The sequence below is a fragment of the Mugil cephalus genome, chromosome 7, assembly GCF_022458985.1.
Source record: "Mugil cephalus isolate CIBA_MC_2020 chromosome 7, CIBA_Mcephalus_1.1, whole genome shotgun sequence".
In the NCBI taxonomy this organism is placed as follows: domain Eukaryota; kingdom Metazoa; phylum Chordata; class Actinopteri; order Mugiliformes; family Mugilidae; genus Mugil; species Mugil cephalus.
This window is the reverse complement of record NC_061776.1, coordinates 16,461,017-16,480,958: the sequence shown is the minus strand read 5'-3', so window position 1 is coordinate 16,480,958 and position 19,942 is coordinate 16,461,017. Positions and strand designations below refer to the sequence as shown.

Here is a 19,942-nt window from a genome sequence, read left to right as displayed (position 1 = left end):
CCGCATGTAAACAGCGATGAATTTCTCCAGTCTCTGTCACTGCTTTGTATATGTTTGCTCACTTCACTCAGACACTTATTGAAGTTTTTGATCATAAGGAGGAAACATGAGCTGCTGCACAACATTAACTGTTCTTATGCCATGCAATTCAAGTGAAAGATATTGCTCCTTTGCTTGACTGAAACTCTTTAATGTGCAGCATAAATGCACATACAGAGGATCCAAACCAACTTATAGCAGCGGTTCCGAAACTTGTCTGACCTAAGCTCACCATCGGTTTTCCACTGCATTATAGCAAGTTGTCATGGTATAAATTACATTTGAGGTGAGGAGATGTGTGAAGTACGATCTCAACATTGTTCAAATAGGTAAAATAACCACAGCATCGGTGGAAGTGGAAGATCACATGAATCAATTTCTAACTTACATTGATGGGCAAGTTGTTTCATTGAGTTTTGAGGATTTGTTTGGTCTATACCTGCCAGTAGGAAACTGTTTTCATGTCTATACTGTGGTATAGTTAGACTGATATGATGCTTGCTTTGTTTTCTACAACCCTGGGGGCAGCCAGATTTATTTATGTTTTTTACCTTCCTTTTCTTCCTTCAGACATTGATGCGCCAACAAACCTCATCACCACTGAAATAACAGAGGACAGCGCGACAGTCTCCTGGGACCAGGTCCAGGCTGAAATAGACGGCTACATGCTGAGCTACACTACAGCTGAGGGATCAAGCTCAGACATCCCTGTAGGGCGTGACAGCACCTCATACAGGCTGATTGGCCTGAAGCCTGGAGTTCTCCACACCGTCTACATCTGGGCCTACAGGGGAGACCAAGTGAGCAGCAAGGCTTCAACCAAAGCCGAAACAGGTAAACTTTGAATGGGACCCCGGCTCAGTACGGGAGCTGATCATTTGTTCGTCCACTGTCGAAGAGCTTCACAGAACATTAAGGTAAATGGTGGACGTTAGGTTTAAAAAATCCACCGAAGCCATTTCCTAAGGTAAGACACAAAAGGTAAACACCTCCTTTAGAAAGATGATGGTGCACCTGCAGTGCACAAATGCTTTGATCCTCTGTGCGATTTCATACTGGATGCGTAATGACATGTGATCCTCAGATAAGTATTTATAAGCAGAGCATTACTTTGCTTTCTTTGACACATGACGCCCGTTAAGACAACATGTTTCATAAATTATTTTGCCCAAGACATTCTTACCTCAAATAGTCCTTATGTACAATCCAACAATTTTGTCCTATTGTGAGGGAAACAAGTAAAATGTGTCGGTGATGACATTTCACACTTAGCACACCAACCCCTCCTTTTTCTAACTGCCAAGACGGAAATTTGATCTCTCACTGAAAACAGCCATTTAGCATAATTAGCCAGGAAAAGCTCATTTAAAGGCGATTCGGTTTAGCCTGGGGCTGAGTGTGCTTAAGAAGTTTGAGGAGAGACAATTTTGCTCGGTCAAGAGAGACAGCTATTCTTTTTCTTTCTCTTGTGTTCTCCTGTCTCTTAATCTGACCGCCGTGAAGGTTAGCAGCTGCTGCTGTCTGCTTGCATTTATGTCTCGGAGGAAAGTCAGCAGAAGAAGGGTTTTGAGTGCTGACTGGCATTTCTCCAAATAGCTGTAGAAATTTAGTGGAGCGCGAGGATCAAAAACTCCAAGGACTGTGAGGGAAGAGATAATTCTTCCACTAAAGTACCTTTTAAATACCAACAGTATAAATGTCTGACTTGCTCATGAACACAATGTGAGATCACACAGGACACTTGCTGCAACTAATATTCCGTCATGTTCATGTCATTGTTCCATTTTTAGTTTCAAAATTGCACTTCTGTCTGACAGATAATGTCTTTCCATTGCTTCAGTCTATTGCTTTGAGTTGCTGTGCTATTTTATCTATTTTTATACTCAATTTGAGAAAAACAGAGAAACAGTCCTAATTCAGATTTCAGATATTTCCTGGTTCCCTCTGAAGAGAGTTGCAGACTTGTTTGCTCCAATAACCTCACTCATATATCAAACAGCATGAGGAAAACTTCTGAAAAAATGACAAGGAGAAAATAATAGGAACTTTTATAAAATAATAAATAAAACACTGAGGGAAGGAGACCAGTTAGGTGTGTGAGTTATTGCAGAAATTACCTCGAAAGTTTTCACAGTCATTTATTACGAGATCCGAACCAAAGTCCAAAAGAGATTTGTATACTTCTAGATAAATGAAATTAAAACTTATTCCCTGTCCAGCATGAGTTTTCCAGAAGAAAAGTCATTTGAAGTACAAAGGCAGCAACTACACAAGCAGAGAAAAGCCACTGCAAATAATTCACACAGAACCATAAAGATGCAGATACCGACCACTCATTTGGATCAAGTCCGCCAGTACCTGTGAACTAAATATGTTTTTTTTTCATCTTTCTTAACACCTAAGCACTGGTTCATTTGAGAAAAGAAAAGAAAAAAACAACTTCATTATTGTTATTCTTAAGGTTGCTACTAATTAAAGTCAGTATATTATGTTGATGGATAGTTATTACATTCAAAAATGTGTTAATTGGCCGTGATATTCACTAGAAAATATAACTAGCTGATTCATTCATTCTCTTTTTTACACATTTCTATTCAGATTTTTTCTTTTTTTTTTCTTTTTGTGGCTAGTTAAATTTAATTAAATCAGTTGGAAAAAGTAATAACCAAAATGTCAGTTCACCTTCCTTTCATTTTCAGGTAATAGCTAAAAAATAACCTAACTTACCAACCCAGTATAACATACAGTATATATTGTATTTATATATTGATGACTATACATTTATTTTAAATAGTTGAATGTGTAGTAAAAGTCAATTTTGACCTGAACATACATTCTTCCTTTTGGTATGAGGAAAAGGAAGAGAGTGAGATCATCGTACTATGGACGTATGAAAATGGTTCAGATTTTTGTGTCAGTGATGGCTTTCTTTTGTAGATGTATAGTCTGCATGTTTTTATTAACATAGCTGCTCATAGTGATGTCAAACCTTGATTGAAATTAAAATTTGTCTGTGAAGTTTAATATGGTCTTTTAGGCTATTAGCAAAATATGCACAACAATTTAAAAGCTCTTTCTTAAATTTACATTTTTTATATATATATATATATATATTCTTAATTATATATAATTATATATAATTAAGCACAAAGACCTTAAAAAGGAAACCAACTAAAGAATCAATAAATCTTTTCACTCAGTCCGATCCAAGTTTGACATCTTCTCAAGTGTTCCTAACCTCTTGCACATCGGATGTAGGTGCTGTATGTAGTTTCTGTTATGTTTGCACCAGATGTAGTGATGTCTTTAAGTAGTGTCTACTAACTATAACTCCCCATGCAGAGCTGGATGCTCCTACTAACGTCTTGGCCCAGGATGAGACAGAGTCCAGCTTCTGGGTGTACTGGGATCCCACTCAGGCAGAAATTGATGGCTACATCCTTACCTATAGCTCTTCCGAGGGCTCAAGCGAGGAAATCCCAATTGGGTCTGACAGTACTTCATACATGCTGACTGGTCTAAGGCCTGGGGTCCTCTACACTGTCTACCTCTGGGCCATCAAGGGGAGCCAAGCCAGCAGGAAGGTCCCAACACAAGCTGAGACAGGTCTCAGATCCACAACTTTCTGTTCAAACCCAAAGCACTAAATTATATGAATTGCTAATGTCAAATTTGAAGGAAACCCCTTTTCCTGTTTGACATTGCAGCGTGTTTATACACTCGCATGCTAGTTCATTAGGGACACCAGCGAAAACCAATGAATTCTAATACAACGGTCCTGCATTAAATCTTAGCCCCGTAAAGGTTACGGCGTTTGAAACTAATCAGAGAGTTGCATTTGTTTCGTATGCATTAGTGTACCTAATGATTTGGCAAGTGAGAGTATATTTCTATTAAATATAATGATATATAGATAGATGGCACACTAGAGGATCAAAAGTGTCTTGCTAAGCAGTTTAGCTACCAAGTTCAACAGAGCAGCTGCAGATCTCCTTTGGAAATATTAATTGCCTCTACAACCAATGAAATGAGCAAATATTCCATTCACTCATTTGGTCTTGGAGACTGCAGTCTAAAACGTTAGTTGATATTTCAGATTTTTCCTTCAAGGTTTCATCCATCTGTTGATTATATATATATATATTTTTTTTTTTTGTACTTTGTGTTTTAATACCCTCTACTAACATCTTCCTCTAGAACTGGATGCTCCTGCTAACCTCTTAGCCAGAGATGAAACAGAGTCCGGCTTCACCGTGTCATGGGATCCACCCCAGGCAGAAATTGATGGCTACGTCCTAACCTACACCTCCTCTGAAGGCTCTAGTGAGGAAATCTCAGTGGGGCCCGGCAGCACTTCTTATACGCTGACCGGTCTGAGGCCAGGTGTCCTCTACACGGTCTACATTTTGGCCATCAAAGGAAACAAAGCCAGCAGGAAGAGCTCGACACAAGCTGAGACAGGTGTCAAACATACATCTTCTTACAGCAATTTTCATGTTTGATTCCTTTAGAGCTTAGCTTACAGTTGTTTTGACTAGACAACAAGGCGGCTGTCTTGTAAACCTCTCAAGAGAAAAAAGAAGTGCCTTGCATGGTAGACCCATCAGAAGTCTTGTTTGATCAAAGCAGATGTCAAAGGTCTTTCTCCTTTAGTTCATCCCACCACTTCTTATTTGGGTCATGGGGAGCAAAGGTATTTTTCTCTCCAATTACTTGCTCCTACTCTTCCGCAGCTAGCCCATTCCAGCTCAGAGGTGTTATCCCTCCAGCATATCCTGGAACAACCGTACGAACCTCCCTGTCAGTCACGCCGAGTCGTGTAAGGAGGCCCTCTGGGTTTAAGGTCACTATTTCCACTAATGACCAATGCTCTTGCTTTACACTTTTGGAAGAGCTGCTCGTTTTATGGTTCCTCTCAGATTAATGGACACTACATTCTTTCATGGAGGCTGAAGTTAGCCGTCAAGTTCTGTGAAGAGCAACATTCACTTGTTCATCTGCCATCTAACTAGTGTGTGAAATCCCTGGATCCTTGGAGCAGCTGTCACCTTATCTCCGTAGCTCTTGACAGAGAAGAATGATGGAAGCCCGTGGGATGTCCAGAAGGACTCCTTACTCAGTTTTACAGCCTTTTTCAGCGGTACATCAGCAGTTCTGCGGTAGCCACAACAGCAACCACTTTTCATCTTGAAAACACAGCTCCCCGCACCTGCATAATGCTGCATAATAGAGTTCAGTCGTGAAATTATTCTATGCAGAGAAACAAGGCAATTTAAGCAGGTTCAGCAAAATATGTTGAGCAATGGATTCTGCCTGCAGCATCCAGATGCACTTCTAATGCGAACCTCCAACTGTGCAAGCGCCCGAGTACGTCCACTCTGCAGACTCGACGGTCGAATCTCGAATATGATTAATAACATATTCAGCGGGCGAGTCTGGTTCCAAAATAAATAGTGATTCCGAAGTTGAGCCCGACAATATTTAGTCAGTACCTCTCAAGCTTGCGCATTAGCTCAGGGTATTTCTGCCCAAGATGCATTCAGGTGGTCTTTTTTTTATACTGGTGTGTTCCACATCATCAACATCCGTCTGGGCCTGCTGGCCTGGATTCATGCAGGATGTCTCAACTCTTGCTTCCACCAAGGTTCTAGTCAGAACTGGATGTGTTTTGGCTCGTGAAACAGAGACCATCTTCAGATAGAAAGAGCGATATAATCACCGATGTCATAAAAACACAAGCACAGAGACGCCTTTGGAGGCTGGTGAACTGCCCGACTCGTTTATATCACCTAGATCAAGGCTGTGAATGAGGCACAAGTGAACCATCTGGTTACATTTGATTTAATGTAAGCTGCAGTGTGTTTATGCAATCACATTTTTCCTGCATTTACTCCAGACATAGTACTAATCCTTGCAGCACATTTAAGCTGTCTAGTTTCCTTTCAGCTGTTAGCGAGAAACAAAGCAGCACATCTTGTAGTTTGCATGGGTAGTGTGTTAAAACGCTTCTACTAACGTCTTCCTCTAGAACTGGATGCTCCTGCTAACCCCTTAGCCCAAGAGGAAACAGAGGCCAGGTTCAGCGTGTCATGGGATCCGGCCCAGGCAGAAATTGATGGCTACATCCTAACCTATAGCTCCTCTGAGGGCTCTAGTGAGGAAATCCCAGTTGGGTCTGACAGGACCTCTTACATGCTGACTAGCCTGAGGCCTGGAGTTCTCTACACTGTCTACATCTGGGCCGTCAAGGGGAGCAAAGCCAGCAGGAAGATTTCAACCGAAGCTGAGACAGGTTAATACAATATGAAAAGGCAGATTTGTCTTTTGGTGATACTACAGCCTGCACTTCTCTTGATATTACCATACATAATTTATCATCTAATTTAATATTTTCTTACATTTTGTGGCAGCCAAGATTTATGGTTCATATTGAAATACGTTATATAGGCTCTCTAAAATAAACTGGTGTATATATGAGCCAACTCGAAAATGATCTATTTATTCTATAAAATAAGATGAAACACATCAAGCTGGATAATAACCAAAAATCATGATTTACAAGATTTATTGTACTGTATTATGCAAAAACAAAAACTTAGAGTAGGTTGTACAGAAGTAGAAATAACATAACTAGTTTTTATGTGCAAATGCTAAAAAGCTGCAACTGAAGATATAATACACTTCATACACAATATTCAGAAAACCTTCCACAGGGAGATACTGAACTGCATCAGCTTCCATGAATCTTCAGGTAAGAGACGATGACCTGAAGTAGGTTGTGGATTGCTGCTTTAATGTTGTAGGCGACAATACCGCATGTCCAAGTAGCGTCAGGGGTCAAAGGTTATGTTGCTTAGAAATTGTAAAGTTCAGGGAACAGAGCTTTTTTTTGTTTTGTTTTGGTGAATATACAGCAACGTATAAACTGCCACTAATTGTATTCTTCAAAGCAGTCTCAGTTCAGGTTGTTGTAGAGTTTATCTGACGCTTTTGGGTCTGTGGCACAAGTGCAAATATGAACCTTATTTGTTTATTCCGAACTACCGTGAAGGGCAAAAAACCTCAGCTCTACCAGGAAATGCTTCACACGGGCCAGATGAGGTCACAGGTTATGTCTCAAATGGGGTAAAAAGCAGTAGCACATGGTAAATAGGTTAAAACGGGGGTATCGTTGTGTGAGCCAGATGACCTATAAAATCTCCTGGGAGTTCTAAATGATCGCTGGACCTTTTTCAATTAGTTGGCAAACGGAACAGTTTTGGGAAATAAACAGTTTTGAGTTTTCGTAATTCACCAGAAACCGTCAGCAGCTACAGGCCAGCATGGTTCCAGTTTTTGTGTCAAAATATATCATCTGGGATACATAAAAATCTTGTGTTATTCCATTTTTGACTTTATTGGAGCCAGTAACGAGCTCCATTAATATGTCGGTTAAATCTCCTGCAAACCAACATCAGAGAGTTTCACAGGCATTTATTGGCACTAATGATCCCTACGGTGCTACTGAATGTGTCACTCCTCACACTGTTTTGCCCTTCAACAAAAATGGTGCCCTAAACTGACAATTGGATGAATTTGAAATAAAAATAGAAGATTACTTTGGACGATTTTGTACCCTTCCTCTAATTCCTTGAGCCGCGGGAGGTCGAAGGTTCCCCGCTGTTCAAACAGGCATCTTCGTGTCAGACAAATTATCTCAGCGTCTGTCTCAGGTCAGAGCTTCAGAGCATTTAAATAATGCAGGGGACGGCTGCCAGTTTATCTGCAAAAGGCAAACTGTAGCCGTGCAGGCAGATGGTAGTCATTTTATGGCGCCGAGCTTCAGGTGGAGAGAGGCTGCAAATCTGAAATGTCAAATGCATTATTCTTACCACCAACAGTTAAGGCTCAAGAGCGATGAATAAATATGAGAAAGGTGAAACTGAAATAAAAGCACAAATAAAATGATTAAAAACTACATTTACTTTATATTCTTCTTTGGGGTTATTCCTGTATTTTCTCCAGCTTTAGTGAATGCACTCACAGAAAAGCCAAACCAGAAATGATTTTATAGGCATTCACGAATAAATAAATGTTCTTGTGCTGTAATCCACTCTGATTTACACTTATTCCGACAGACATTGACTCTCCTAAGGACCTGAAGGCTATGGATGTGACTACGGATTCTGCCTCTTTGACGTGGATTCCTCCTCTGGCTGACATTGAGGGTTACATCCTCACCTACAGGGATGAAGATGGCAACAGGGAGGTACTGACGATAACTGTTTTCACTGACGGGGCATGCCACGTTTTGTAGAATACTGACCTCTTGTGGCCACATATAAAACAAATATCCTAGACGGAACCTACAAGGAGGTGTTTAAGAGTCACAACCACAATCAGATTTATTTTCACATTATGCTCACACTTAGTAGGAGTATGTGTTGCTGTTTGGTGCCATAAACATAGGAATAAATATGAATCATAATTAAATATACAGTATACAAACAAAGATGTGCAAAAAAGAGCCAGGAGGTGTATAATTGCTCACAGTATTAAGTATTAATTAAGTAACAGAATGTGTGTGGAAGCTATAAAAGTGCATTCATGTTGTGCATAGACAGTGATTGTGTCTGTGGCTACATGTTAATGTAACATATATTGACGTAAGGTGGACAAGGGTCTGTGTGTGTCCAAATTTTAATATGGTAATCATTAAAAATATTACAAGACTGTACTTTTTACAACATGTTTCACTGTATATGTAATGTGATATGATAATGTAAGTGTTTAACCTTTTGATCAGACTGTTGAAAAGCAGCTTGGAGCCAGTGAGAGCAGCTTTGCTTTGTCCGGCCTGGAGATGGGGAAGAGCTACATTGTGACTGTCATTGCCTACAGAGGCAGCAGGAGGAGCAAGGTGGTAGAGACCATCTTCAAAACAGGTCTGTTACCAAACATTTCACAGAACAATACTCATGTTATTCACCACACGTCCTGTTGTTCAGTGCTGCAACACATCTCGTCAGCATAAACAACATCACTGTCCCTCCCTAGTTGGTGTCCTGTATCCTTTCCCCATGGACTGCGTTCAGATCATGAAGAACGGCAATAAGAGGAGCGGCGTCTTTACCGTCTACATCAACAACGATCAGTCCAAACCAATAGAGGTTTACTGTGACATGGACACAGATGGAGGCGGATGGCTGGTATGAATTATTGATCATCTCCGCTGAATGTTTATTACATGGGCAGAATTTACACCAGTAAATATTAAAGGCTCGTTTAATCAAATGTGCACATGAAGCTCTGTTTACTCATCAGGGGCATCCAGTGAAAACAGCTGTATAATATTTAGTTCCAGTGGAGTGAACCTCCTAAAGTCTGAAAATTAGGTTGCATCATGCTAAACTGGTGCAGTTGTTTTGGAGCTCAACTAGGCCACAGTGCCTCTAAAAGTAAAATTTAGATTTTGTTTTCAGCTTTGTGGAAGTACAGTGCACAAGAACCTAATTATAGATGGACAGTCATCACCACTGGGATATGTGTTGTGGACATTGTAACCAACAACCAAAAGTAAATAGTTTGAGACGTTTGTAACATCTGTCTTTGAAAATCTTGCTGTTTTCAGTTGCTTCAGCGCCGTGTCAATGGAAAGCTGGACTTTATGAAGCGTTGGAGGCAGTACATAGCAGGCTTCGGCAACCTGACGGAGGAGTTCTGGCTCGGTGAGCGCCGACACCGAAATATCACGTGAACAACACCGGAGGACATCTTTTTCATATTCTCTGTCTGCGTGTCTCCCCAGGTCTTGACAAGATATACGAGCTCACCAACACCCCTACTCAGTATGAGCTGAGGTTTGACCTGGGCCTGGGCTCGGAGAGGGCCTACGCTATATATGACAACTTTAGGATCGCACCAGTTAAACAGAAGTTTAAACTCACGATTGGTGAATACCGCGGAACAGCAGGTGAGTATTTGTGTTTTTAAAACTGAAGGCAACATAAAAGACTTGAGACTGCAGACAAATAGAATTTCTAAGAATTGAATTTACTCCCTGAAACCAGAAAGAGTCATAGGAGAGAAGCAAATATAAGGGAGAGTGGAGCAGGAGTAGATGGGTTTCACGCAGAAGGCAACCAACCGATTGTGCTGTGGGATGCTGGGAAAGCAAATATACACCAACAGTTGGGGGGATATTTGTTTCAGAAACTTATATTCAGTAAGTTATACACAGTAGCTATATAGAAAATCTGAAGAAAGCAGGGCTACAAATACATACAACACCGTGGGACTCGCTGCGTACATACACTGCAGAATTGGATCTGATTTATTAAATTGCTTCCATCTGTGAACACATGGATGAAAAAAAGGTATCAGAAGGAGAAGTAAAAGTAAAAATAGAAAGAGTAGTTTAACAGAAGAATATTGTATATAAAGCATTTTTTTTGTTCCCCAGGTGATGCTATGACCTACCACCAAGGCCGGCCGTGGTCTACTGTTGATTCAGATAACGACATCGCCCTGAGTAACTGCGCCCTGACCCACCGCGGCGCCTGGTGGTACGCAAACTGCCACCTGGCCAACCTCAACGGCAAATGGGGTGACGACAGACACAGCATGGTGAGTAGATACGTCCAGGCATAAAGCCGTCCTAACGGATTATTCCTTACGCTCTTGGTTGCTCATAACCTCTGTGCCTCAGTGGGATGTGAAGTAAAATACGTTGGGCTGGTTTTAAAGAAACAACCACATTTTTTTGGTTAAAGGAAAATAGGGAACAGGTCGTTTCGCAATAGCAGGACATCTTTAATTCCTCCAAACTAACTAAATTTATTAATGTGTCCTTATACATGCTTGATAAAAATTGCCTGGACTGTAATTACCTAATATTTTCCTCGTTAATTATGGGCACTTGTATTTCACCCATCCAACCCATGTGCCACTAATTAAAAAAACTGTACGTCACATGGATCAAAGAGGTACAACTGCAAGACTGAACTGTCAACCTTCTGTCGTGACATGCCGGATGTATCAATGTGGATTTTTTGAATGAATAACAGAAGTTTTTTTTAAGAAAAGCAGTTGTAGCAAACTATAGAGTGACTTAAAATGCTATAAATGCGATCCATTATATTTTGCCCGGTGTAATGCGTCTTTCCACCAACAGGTGGCACTGACATTATTATTTGATCAGATTTGGACTAACACCCTAGCCCAGCATCATCGCGTCACTCCATCTTTCACCTGACACGATTTTACTCCGTGTTTTCCTGTACGAATCCCCTTCAGCCCAAGTTGAACTGTGCGGAGAGAAACCTTATCACAGTGATGTTTGATTCAACAAACTTTGGAAAACTCAGCACAAGAAGTTTAGCTTTAACATTAGGAAGAGTCCTCCTGTATTTTCTACCAATACTTCTGCCTACTTGTAAAAATTACAGTTGCAGCTACTGCTCTCAGTAAACTTTTATCCACAACAACTAAAACAATACACAACAAACACAACAAACAACTATGATTACAAAAAAAAAAAATCTGCTTCACTCTCATGAGGGATCTTTGCGAAACAATCTTTAAAAAAAAAAAAAAAAAAGGCAACTAAAAATATTCCAGACCCTAGTCAGCAATCAAGAACAACTTCACCCCACGTCTAGTTGTTTTGTCTGGGATTGTTGAGGTGGAGCAGAAATGGCCAGAATCCATCAGCAGTGATAAGAAAACACATTTCTCACAGCAGCTGTAAAGCGTAAGTGTTTTTTACCAGCCTGATAGGGTAACAACAACAGTTATTATGTCTTAGGGAGATTGATACTGAAGGAAATGCCAGGGGATTTTTCTACTCTTGTTGGGATTTCATCCATAATATCGTTGCTGCAGATGCCTCCCGCAACGTTTGTTGGGTGAAACGCAATAACCGTCGAAACAAGTTTGTACTCACATGAAATGAAGCCAGGGGCTGGTATTTATTACTGTTCTGCCGTTCTGCCTGTCTGTCATGTCGCTTCCCTCTCTGCTCCCCCTTCCCTCTCCTCTCCGTCTCGACATAATCCCCCCCCCCCCCCCCCGCATCCCTCTCCTCTCCTCTCCCCTCCTCCTCTCTGATTCTCTCTTTTTTTGTGCCGTTTCGTGGCATCAGGGGGTGAACTGGAAACCGTGGAAGGGCCACCTGACGTCCCTCGACTTCACCGAGATGAAGATCCGACCCGTGGGAGCCCTGTCCAGCAGGAAGAGGCGATCGTTGACGGCCAGGGAGAAAAGCAGAACCGCGAGCCTGGGACGGAAATAGACGAGCGCCTTTGCCCAGAAACAGAGGTCATCGGCCCCATTAACCTGCCATCGCACTAGATTTTGGTGTTTCTGTACATTTGTAGATACATTATAATTCCTCTTGTTCCACTTGCCTCTATATTTTCAGTCAACTTTTTGGGAAAAGGAATTAAAAAGTCATATGCAGAAGAAGAGTAACTTATTATCAGCCTGCTTTCAAGCCAGAAATTCTTAGGTTTAGTGTGATTGTAGGAAAGGAAGTGCCTTTGTGTAGTTAATGAGTTTTGTCTCTCAGTTATAATTTAACTCCTGTTTCACTGATTCTGCCAGAAACTTTGATGATAAATCAGGAAACAGTAGATTGAAAATCATTCATTTAAACCCCTCCTTTTTTTAACCTCAGTGCAGCAGCCCAAGCTACTTGTGTTATATATTTGTGTATTTTATGTCTTAGCATTGTCTCGAGAGCGTAAAATATATATAAAAAAATATATCTTGTGTTCTGTTAAAGGATCTGGTGTAGACCATTAGCATGAGCCCTGACTTTATTGATTATGAAGCCGGCTGGCTCTGGCACATTAAACCGCCACTCTGCCTCGAATACTGTCACATCCCATCAGGTCGTATAGGACGAGCCAGAGAATGACAACAAATGGCTGAACACGCGGGTCCTGCTTTACATTCACGTGACATCGGCGGCTCATATCTATCAACCTGACGTGCCCATAGCAAATGTCAATAAAGTTTGTCCCATCCTCAGGAACCTTCCATCTGGGAAGCTGACAGGAGTTATTAATACTATTTTGACTTTGATTTTACTTAATTACTTTTTTTCTTTTTTCTTTTTTTTATACCTTTATTACAAACTCGGTTTATGTGACAAGGATGGAGCACATCAATCTACCTTTCTGCTAATCTGCCAGAATTGATTTGCAGTCCTTGCCTATTTTTCATTCGCCCAAGAATTTTCCTTTTAAGATTTCATGGCCCGTAAGGATTTATTCCAGCCGAGCCTCGTCAGGATTTTCAAGGTCAGAAATGAGGGCTAATGAACAAAAAAGCCCCGTGTATTAATATTTTCTTGACTCATTGTATTGTCAATCTAGCATCATGATAGCTGTTCACTTGTATTCACGCCGCCACCCACAGAATAAAAGATTAAAGTTTTGTTACATCAAGACATTGTTGTTTTTCTCATCTTATTCTATCTAGGCCCTAAAGGGAATATGGGTTGAACTAAATAATTTACAAGCATGAGGTTAAATCTTTTTTTTTTTTTTTTTTAGCTCTGCAGATTTTAATGAGGTGGGTGGTTGAAGACTGAATATCTTACTATGGAAATGACACGGGAGGATTTATATTTTTTCGCCGCCACTGAAGTGTGGATGCGCAAAAACACAGAGAGCATGATAACACAAAACGGTTCAGCGAGGTTGTTCGCAGTGAAGCTTTTAGGCAAATGCTAACAGTACAGTGACCATTTGTCTGATGTTGATGCAGCACACAGATCCCTACAGAGTTATTAGTTGCTGTAATTGTTTCTGTTGTTCCTACTGCACATAAAAAAAAACGTTAATGGTGCCTCTATGTAACTGCATATGCCTTACACAGAGATCACCAGCATTACTGAAGTTATTGAAGAGGCATAAGGCAAACCTACACAATACTAGGATATTAGGTCGTGATGTTATGCCTGAACAGTGTACTTTATTTAACGCTAGCACCAAGCTAACTTGCCTTGTTAATTTGACTTATGATGCAACTGAAGGTGAAGTCATTAGCCTTGTCTTTGCGAAAGCAGTTTGGCTAATACTGTCAGCCCACTGTGCAAGACAGGAGACACATGTCAGCTAGTTTGGCGTGGGAGGAAGATGATTAAATCAAAAGCCTGCCACATATTCACATTCTTAGCAATGGTGAGAAATGTCACAATCTGCACGCTATTCTAGGCTTGTGAGGTCAAAAGAGTCACACGACAATCCATCTCACCAGACTGCAACCTGTGACTGATTCACAGAGGTGTGGTGTGTGCCTTCTGTCAGATCAACTGGAGACAGTGGGTGTCTTTACACAATATTTGTCGAAATGCAGTGATAATTAGCGGATAATGCCATACGCAAGGCTTTAGTACAAGATATCCACGCGATAAAGTCTTCATTTTGGTGTCACATTAAACTACGTGTTGTGATGAGGTGTTTACCAAAGTTAGATAACGGCCAGCGTGGTCAGTCAAGTGTAGCTCAAGAGAACATTATCGTGCATTTAAAATTGGACCGGTGAAACAAAGATAAAAGTCAAACACTGAAACTCTCAGCTGGTTTTCCCTGTTTAGAAATGTGACATTTCTACAGTGCAACTCTTTCCTCATACTGAGTTGAGCAATTTAACTCACAGGAACTGATGACTGCGTGCCGTCTGGTCTCATAACTGTTTCCCAGTTCTCTATCTCATCGTCTGTAGATGGTAACAGCCCATGGCTGTGTGGGCTGGAGCCATTTTTACCCAGCTGCTAACCGCGCATGGAGAGACTATAAAGAGAGCATCACACCGTTTGAACACAAAACGATTCAGATAGAAGATTATCTATTCGAACAACAGTAAAACACTTCAGGAGTGACACCCCCCCCCCCCCCCCCCCCCCCAAAGGCCAAATGAAAAATATAATATTCTGTCGTGTTTATTCATCAAAATCCAATAAGAGTCTGAGAAGGCTCAAATTTGGCAGCAAATATTTCTAGCATAGCAATTCATTTCAACTTTGAAATGAAATGTCTCACAAAAGCCCATTGATGCAGGAGGCCTTTTCAGCCACAACGACTGCAAATTACTTTAAGGAGATTGGTTCCTGCCATCGCTTTACGAGGCAAGTGGTTTGCTCAGATCCAGGATAAACAGAAAGAGGGGAGAGAGCAGTTTGTCCCCCTCTCTTTGATTCTCTGTCTGTCTCTCTCCAGTGTGTGTGTGTGCGTATACACTGCCTGGCCAAAAAAAAAAAAGAAAGAAAAAAGGCCACACACTAATATTTCGGTGGACTGCCTTCAGCTTTAATTAGAACACACATTCGCTGTGATATCATTTCGACAAGCTTCTACAATGACACAAGATTTATTTCCATCCAGTGTTGCATTCATATTTCACCGAGATCTTGTATTGATGATGGGAGAGTCTGACCACTGAACAAAGCCTTCTCCTACACATCCCAAAGATTCTCAATGGGGTTCAGGTCTGGACTCTGTGCTGGTCGACCCATGTGTGAAAATGATGTCTCATGCTCCCTGAACCACTCTTTCATTCATCCATTGATGCAATAACTTGACCATGTTGTAAGTCACATTCAGTCTATTCAGGTTGTCAGCTGACCTCATTAGAGAGGTCACCTAGACCTGAGCAAGTGCAGCAACTCCAGATCATAGCACTGCCCCCACAGGCTGGTACAGCAGACACTAGACATGATGGGTGCATCACTTCCTCTGCTTCTCTTCTTACCCTGATGCCCCATCACCCAGGAACAGGGTAAATCTGGACTCATCAGACCACATGACCTTCTTCCATTGCTCCAGAGTCCAATCTTTATGCAATCTAACAAACTGGAGCCTTTTTTTCCAGAAGGTCTCACTGATTAGTGGTTTTCTTAAGGCTACACAGCTGTTTAGTCCCAACCCCTTGAGTTCCCTTCACATTGTACGTGTGTAAATGCTCTTTCTTTCACTATTCCACTGGTGTTTTTGCTTGAATTGATTTCACCATACATTTACATGATCACGATCAATCAGGATTTTTTTTCTGGCCACATTTCTTCCTCAAAGACGACGGTGGTTAGTAATTTGTTGGACACTCCTTACAAATTTAGTAGTTTAATAGTTTCTGCTTCACTCTCCACAGATGTTTTCTCTGCTTGATGCACGCCAATGATTTAACCCTTTGCAAACAAACAAATCTTTTCCATGACCACAGGGTGTGTCTTTCGACATGGTTGTTTAAGAAATGAGAAGCTGCTCGTTGCATCAGTTGGGGTTGAATAACTTCTTGCTGAAAAAAATCACCCATAGTATTTGTTTATTTAAATCCAGGTGGTGACTCTTTTTTTTGGCCAAGCAGTGTTTGTGTGTGTGTGTGTGTGTGTGTGTGTGTGTGTGTGTGTGTGTGTGTGTGTGTGGTGTGTGTGTGTGTGCGTGTGCAGATATATATAGAACAAGTAGTAGCAGTTCAGGCTTGCAGACATACACTATACACATTTGTGTGCATGTGTCGGGTTGGCACTTACGCCTCGGGTTCAGTGTGACGTATTTTTTCCATGAGAACTTTTTAATGCAGCAACAAGGGAGTGTTTGTTTAAAGGGGTGGAGGGTGAGCGGTTAATGGAAAGAGAGAGAAACAGACTGAAGAGAAGAGAAGAGAAGAGAAGAGAAGAGAAGAGAAGAGAAGAGAAGAGAAGAGAAGAGAAGAGAAGAGAAGAGAAGAGAAGAGAAGAGAAGAGAAGAGAAGAGAAGAGAAGAGACTGTATATACATCCTGCTGTTTCATGATTCAGTAAACATCTTTGTCTTTTTGTCATTGTAAAATCTTACATTGAGAAGTATCTTTTACTAAATTACAAAACGAAAGTTGGAAGTAACACCTGACTTCACATATTGCACTACTTTCATGCACCACTTTCCTGTGGGGTCATAAACATGTTGCCTCAGGGGGTTCGTACTCGCTAATGCTTTAATAACCAATGAACCAAAGGTGTTAAAAAGCCTGTCATCACACTGATCCTTGTTTATAATTTATTACACCTTGGCTATAGGCACAAAAACATGTTGTCACAGACCTGGATACACCTCCTGATACTGATTCTTACAAGCAGCAAGGTGTAAAAGATCCATCTCAGAGACACCCCGGGCTTTACAGGACGGAGTAAACAAACATGTTTACATTTATATTAATACTGTGTCAGACTGTACAGACTACACGTCTGTTGTCAGAGACGAGCTGCCCCTCAGGCCAAACTGATCAAAGGTTTGTCTGCTACAGCACGTTGCATTCATTCATGTTACATGATGAAAATTGCATGTTCACTAAGAACACCGGAGGCAGTGTCTGTTGTTGACTTTTCCTCTGTAATTTATCACTGTAAAAAGTTCAGTGAAAATGCAGCATGAAATCATGCACAGCGCGCATCATGGTCTTATTTATACTTATACAAATATAGTCATGTTTGTCTGTGATCCACAGGCAGAGTAGCTGATAGTCATGTCATCTAATGGGGATTCAAATAAAGAAATGATCCATGATTATGAACTACAAACAAATAAAGCTCTTTTTTTTTTTGTTGTTGTTGCTATGTTTTTTATCTCAAATTGAACAGTCAGTCACAGACCCCCAGAATAAGTAAGCACAGAGTGTTGACATAGGAAAAATGAGTGGAGGGTGGTATGTATATTTATAATTTGCACTAGAACGAGTTTAATATAGAACACATAGTGGATATTAGATAGGGCACTCCTACTTGATCTTTCCATCAGTGTGGGGGTGGAAATGGAAACATTAGATTACCAAAAATACTTTATTTTATTTCCTTCTCTGACTTCTTCTACATTGTGTTCTATTTACTTTCACATTGTATCTCTATATGTCAGGATAAATTATGCATGCAGAGCAGCCAACAAAACTCAGCCAGGCGCATAATTAAATTAAAAAGAATTACCTCAGCATTATATTATTATTATATATATTTTTTTCCCCCCAACAGTGGAACAACAAAAACAAGTCCTAAATATATAACGTCACGTATAATTGGGTGGAATAGTGAAAACAGTGCTTTTGTATGGGCGGAGGGCAGGCTTGCTGTTCAAGCAGATGATAAATCCTCACACCTCCGTTCTCTTAGATCAAAGAAAACTGAAGGAGAAAAAGCAAAACATATATATTTTATATTCTCCCCCCCTCGACTCCTGCGACTAATTCACATAGTTCCCGGAAAATAAGATATCGTGTGTTTAAAGTCAGGGATGTCAAAACACAGCAAGGCTCAACATCTTAAATTCTGCCTAACAGGTGTGAAGAAGAAAAGCATGAAAGATGTTAGGAGAAAATAAAGTGATCTCAGACGCTTAATCTTAATGTGTTTGTTGCACAGGCCTTTGGGGAGAAAAACAAACCAACAATACTGCATGATGGATGAGAAAGCTGATAATTAGCATCAGTTACTCATGGTCAACTGGTAACTGAATGCAGCTGGGAGGCAAACGAGATGGAATGAATTAAAAAATTATTGGCATTCTTGCCTGAATAATTGAACTTGTTTAGTAGAGACAGAAAAACATATTTTTCCTACAGTTTCCCATGCAATTCTACTGACAAAAAAAAAACAATAACAACAAAAAAACACGGTAGTATCTTGATAGCAAAATAAGCCAAATATCTGTGCTTTGAATGAATGATTATTTTTGTATTTTTGTGATCCTTCAGCATGTGAACACCCCCTCCTCACAGATTAAAAGCTCTTAAATCCATTTTTAAAAAAAAAAAAAAAAATCACTTATATGTGTAATCGTTTTGGACTTCAAAGGGACAGTTTGAGAGTTTGATGAGAAGACAGATTCCACATTCATCTGAACCTGGCAGCTGGTTCGCTTAGTTTAGCGCAAATACTGGAGACGGGGGGAAACATCTCGTCTGCTGCTTTCCAAAAGTTGTCAAATCCAACTACTGCTTCTCAGCATGTCAGCTGGTTGCTGAAAAAAGGAACAACACGGCGTTACTCATGCAAAAACAAGGAATCTGTTTGTACTCTACAATTCCAGCTGCCTTTGTCTGTTACATTCATTAATACACAGGACAAGATGTTACAATCAATTGTGCCATGATCTGAGACACATTCAGAAGTGTAGTCCAAATGAAAAGTCGACCAGCATGCTAGCAGTCAGCTACCAGCTAGCAACCAGCAACACGACAACAACTAACTAGCCTAGCCAACAGCAGCAGGTAAGAAGTGATGGGACATGCAACTACACTTCAACCTCCCTCCTTCTCTACTAAAATATGTTGGATTCATGTTAATGTGTTTTTATAGAAAATTTGTGGGGGGAAACTAAAAACATATATGTGTGTGAGTGTGTGTGTGTTTATATATATATATATATATATGAAAGGCTAATCAGACTCAGACTATAGTTGTATCCTCAAGTTTCTGTCTTTGTGCTAAGCTAACTAACTGCTAGCCGTGCCCACATTTCTTGAACCGATGAGAATTACTGCAATTGAAGGGAGCTGCTGCATCTTATGAATTCTCCTCCTCTAAACTGCATGAGTCTCTGCATGCAGATGTGCAAAACGCTGCACCACCCACAACCTCGGAGTCTCGGTTTCCTTCATTCATGCAAAAAGGCCTTTGTAGGATGTGAATGGTGCATGAATATCATGTCACTAATTTTGAGTTATGACCCAACCAATCCTAGATTTATGCTTCTGCATCAGATCCATGGCATTGGTGGACCATAGTGTTATACCCATAGACAGCAGAAAGATGGATGGTGGAATCACTTATCACAAGCGGAGGCAAAGCAAGTAGAGCTCCCCCTGGTGTCTGGCTGCAGTGCAGGCCATAAATTCCACCTCCACTTTGTGAGTGGCAGGGACTTGGGCCAAATAAAAACACTAAAATACAA

General features: G+C 40.7%; 1 protein-coding gene across 6 annotated transcripts in view; it reads left to right on the top strand.

The window, feature by feature from the left end:
• Positions 1-13,471, top strand: part of tnn (tenascin N) — a 32,961-nt gene extending 19,490 nt beyond the window's left edge. The window contains exons 9-19 of one of the 6 annotated variants that reach the window (XM_047590251.1): positions 610-873; positions 3,382-3,645; positions 4,237-4,500; positions 6,068-6,331; positions 8,157-8,287; positions 8,825-8,963; positions 9,076-9,227; positions 9,650-9,746; positions 9,827-9,991; positions 10,481-10,644; positions 12,161-13,471. In XM_047590251.1, coding sequence (XP_047446207.1) covers positions 610-873; positions 3,382-3,645; positions 4,237-4,500; positions 6,068-6,331; positions 8,157-8,287; positions 8,825-8,963; positions 9,076-9,227; positions 9,650-9,746; positions 9,827-9,991; positions 10,481-10,644; positions 12,161-12,310 — 2,054 coding nt within the window. In that variant the 3' untranslated portion in view covers positions 12,311-13,471. The remainder of the gene's footprint in view (positions 1-609; positions 874-3,381; positions 3,646-4,236; positions 4,501-6,067; positions 6,332-8,156; positions 8,288-8,824; positions 8,964-9,075; positions 9,228-9,649; positions 9,747-9,826; positions 9,992-10,480; positions 10,645-12,160) is intronic. The other 5 variants (XM_047590253.1, XM_047590252.1, XM_047590254.1 and 2 more) reach the window with 5 other exon arrangements.
• Positions 13,472-19,942: the final 6,471 nt, after the last annotated feature.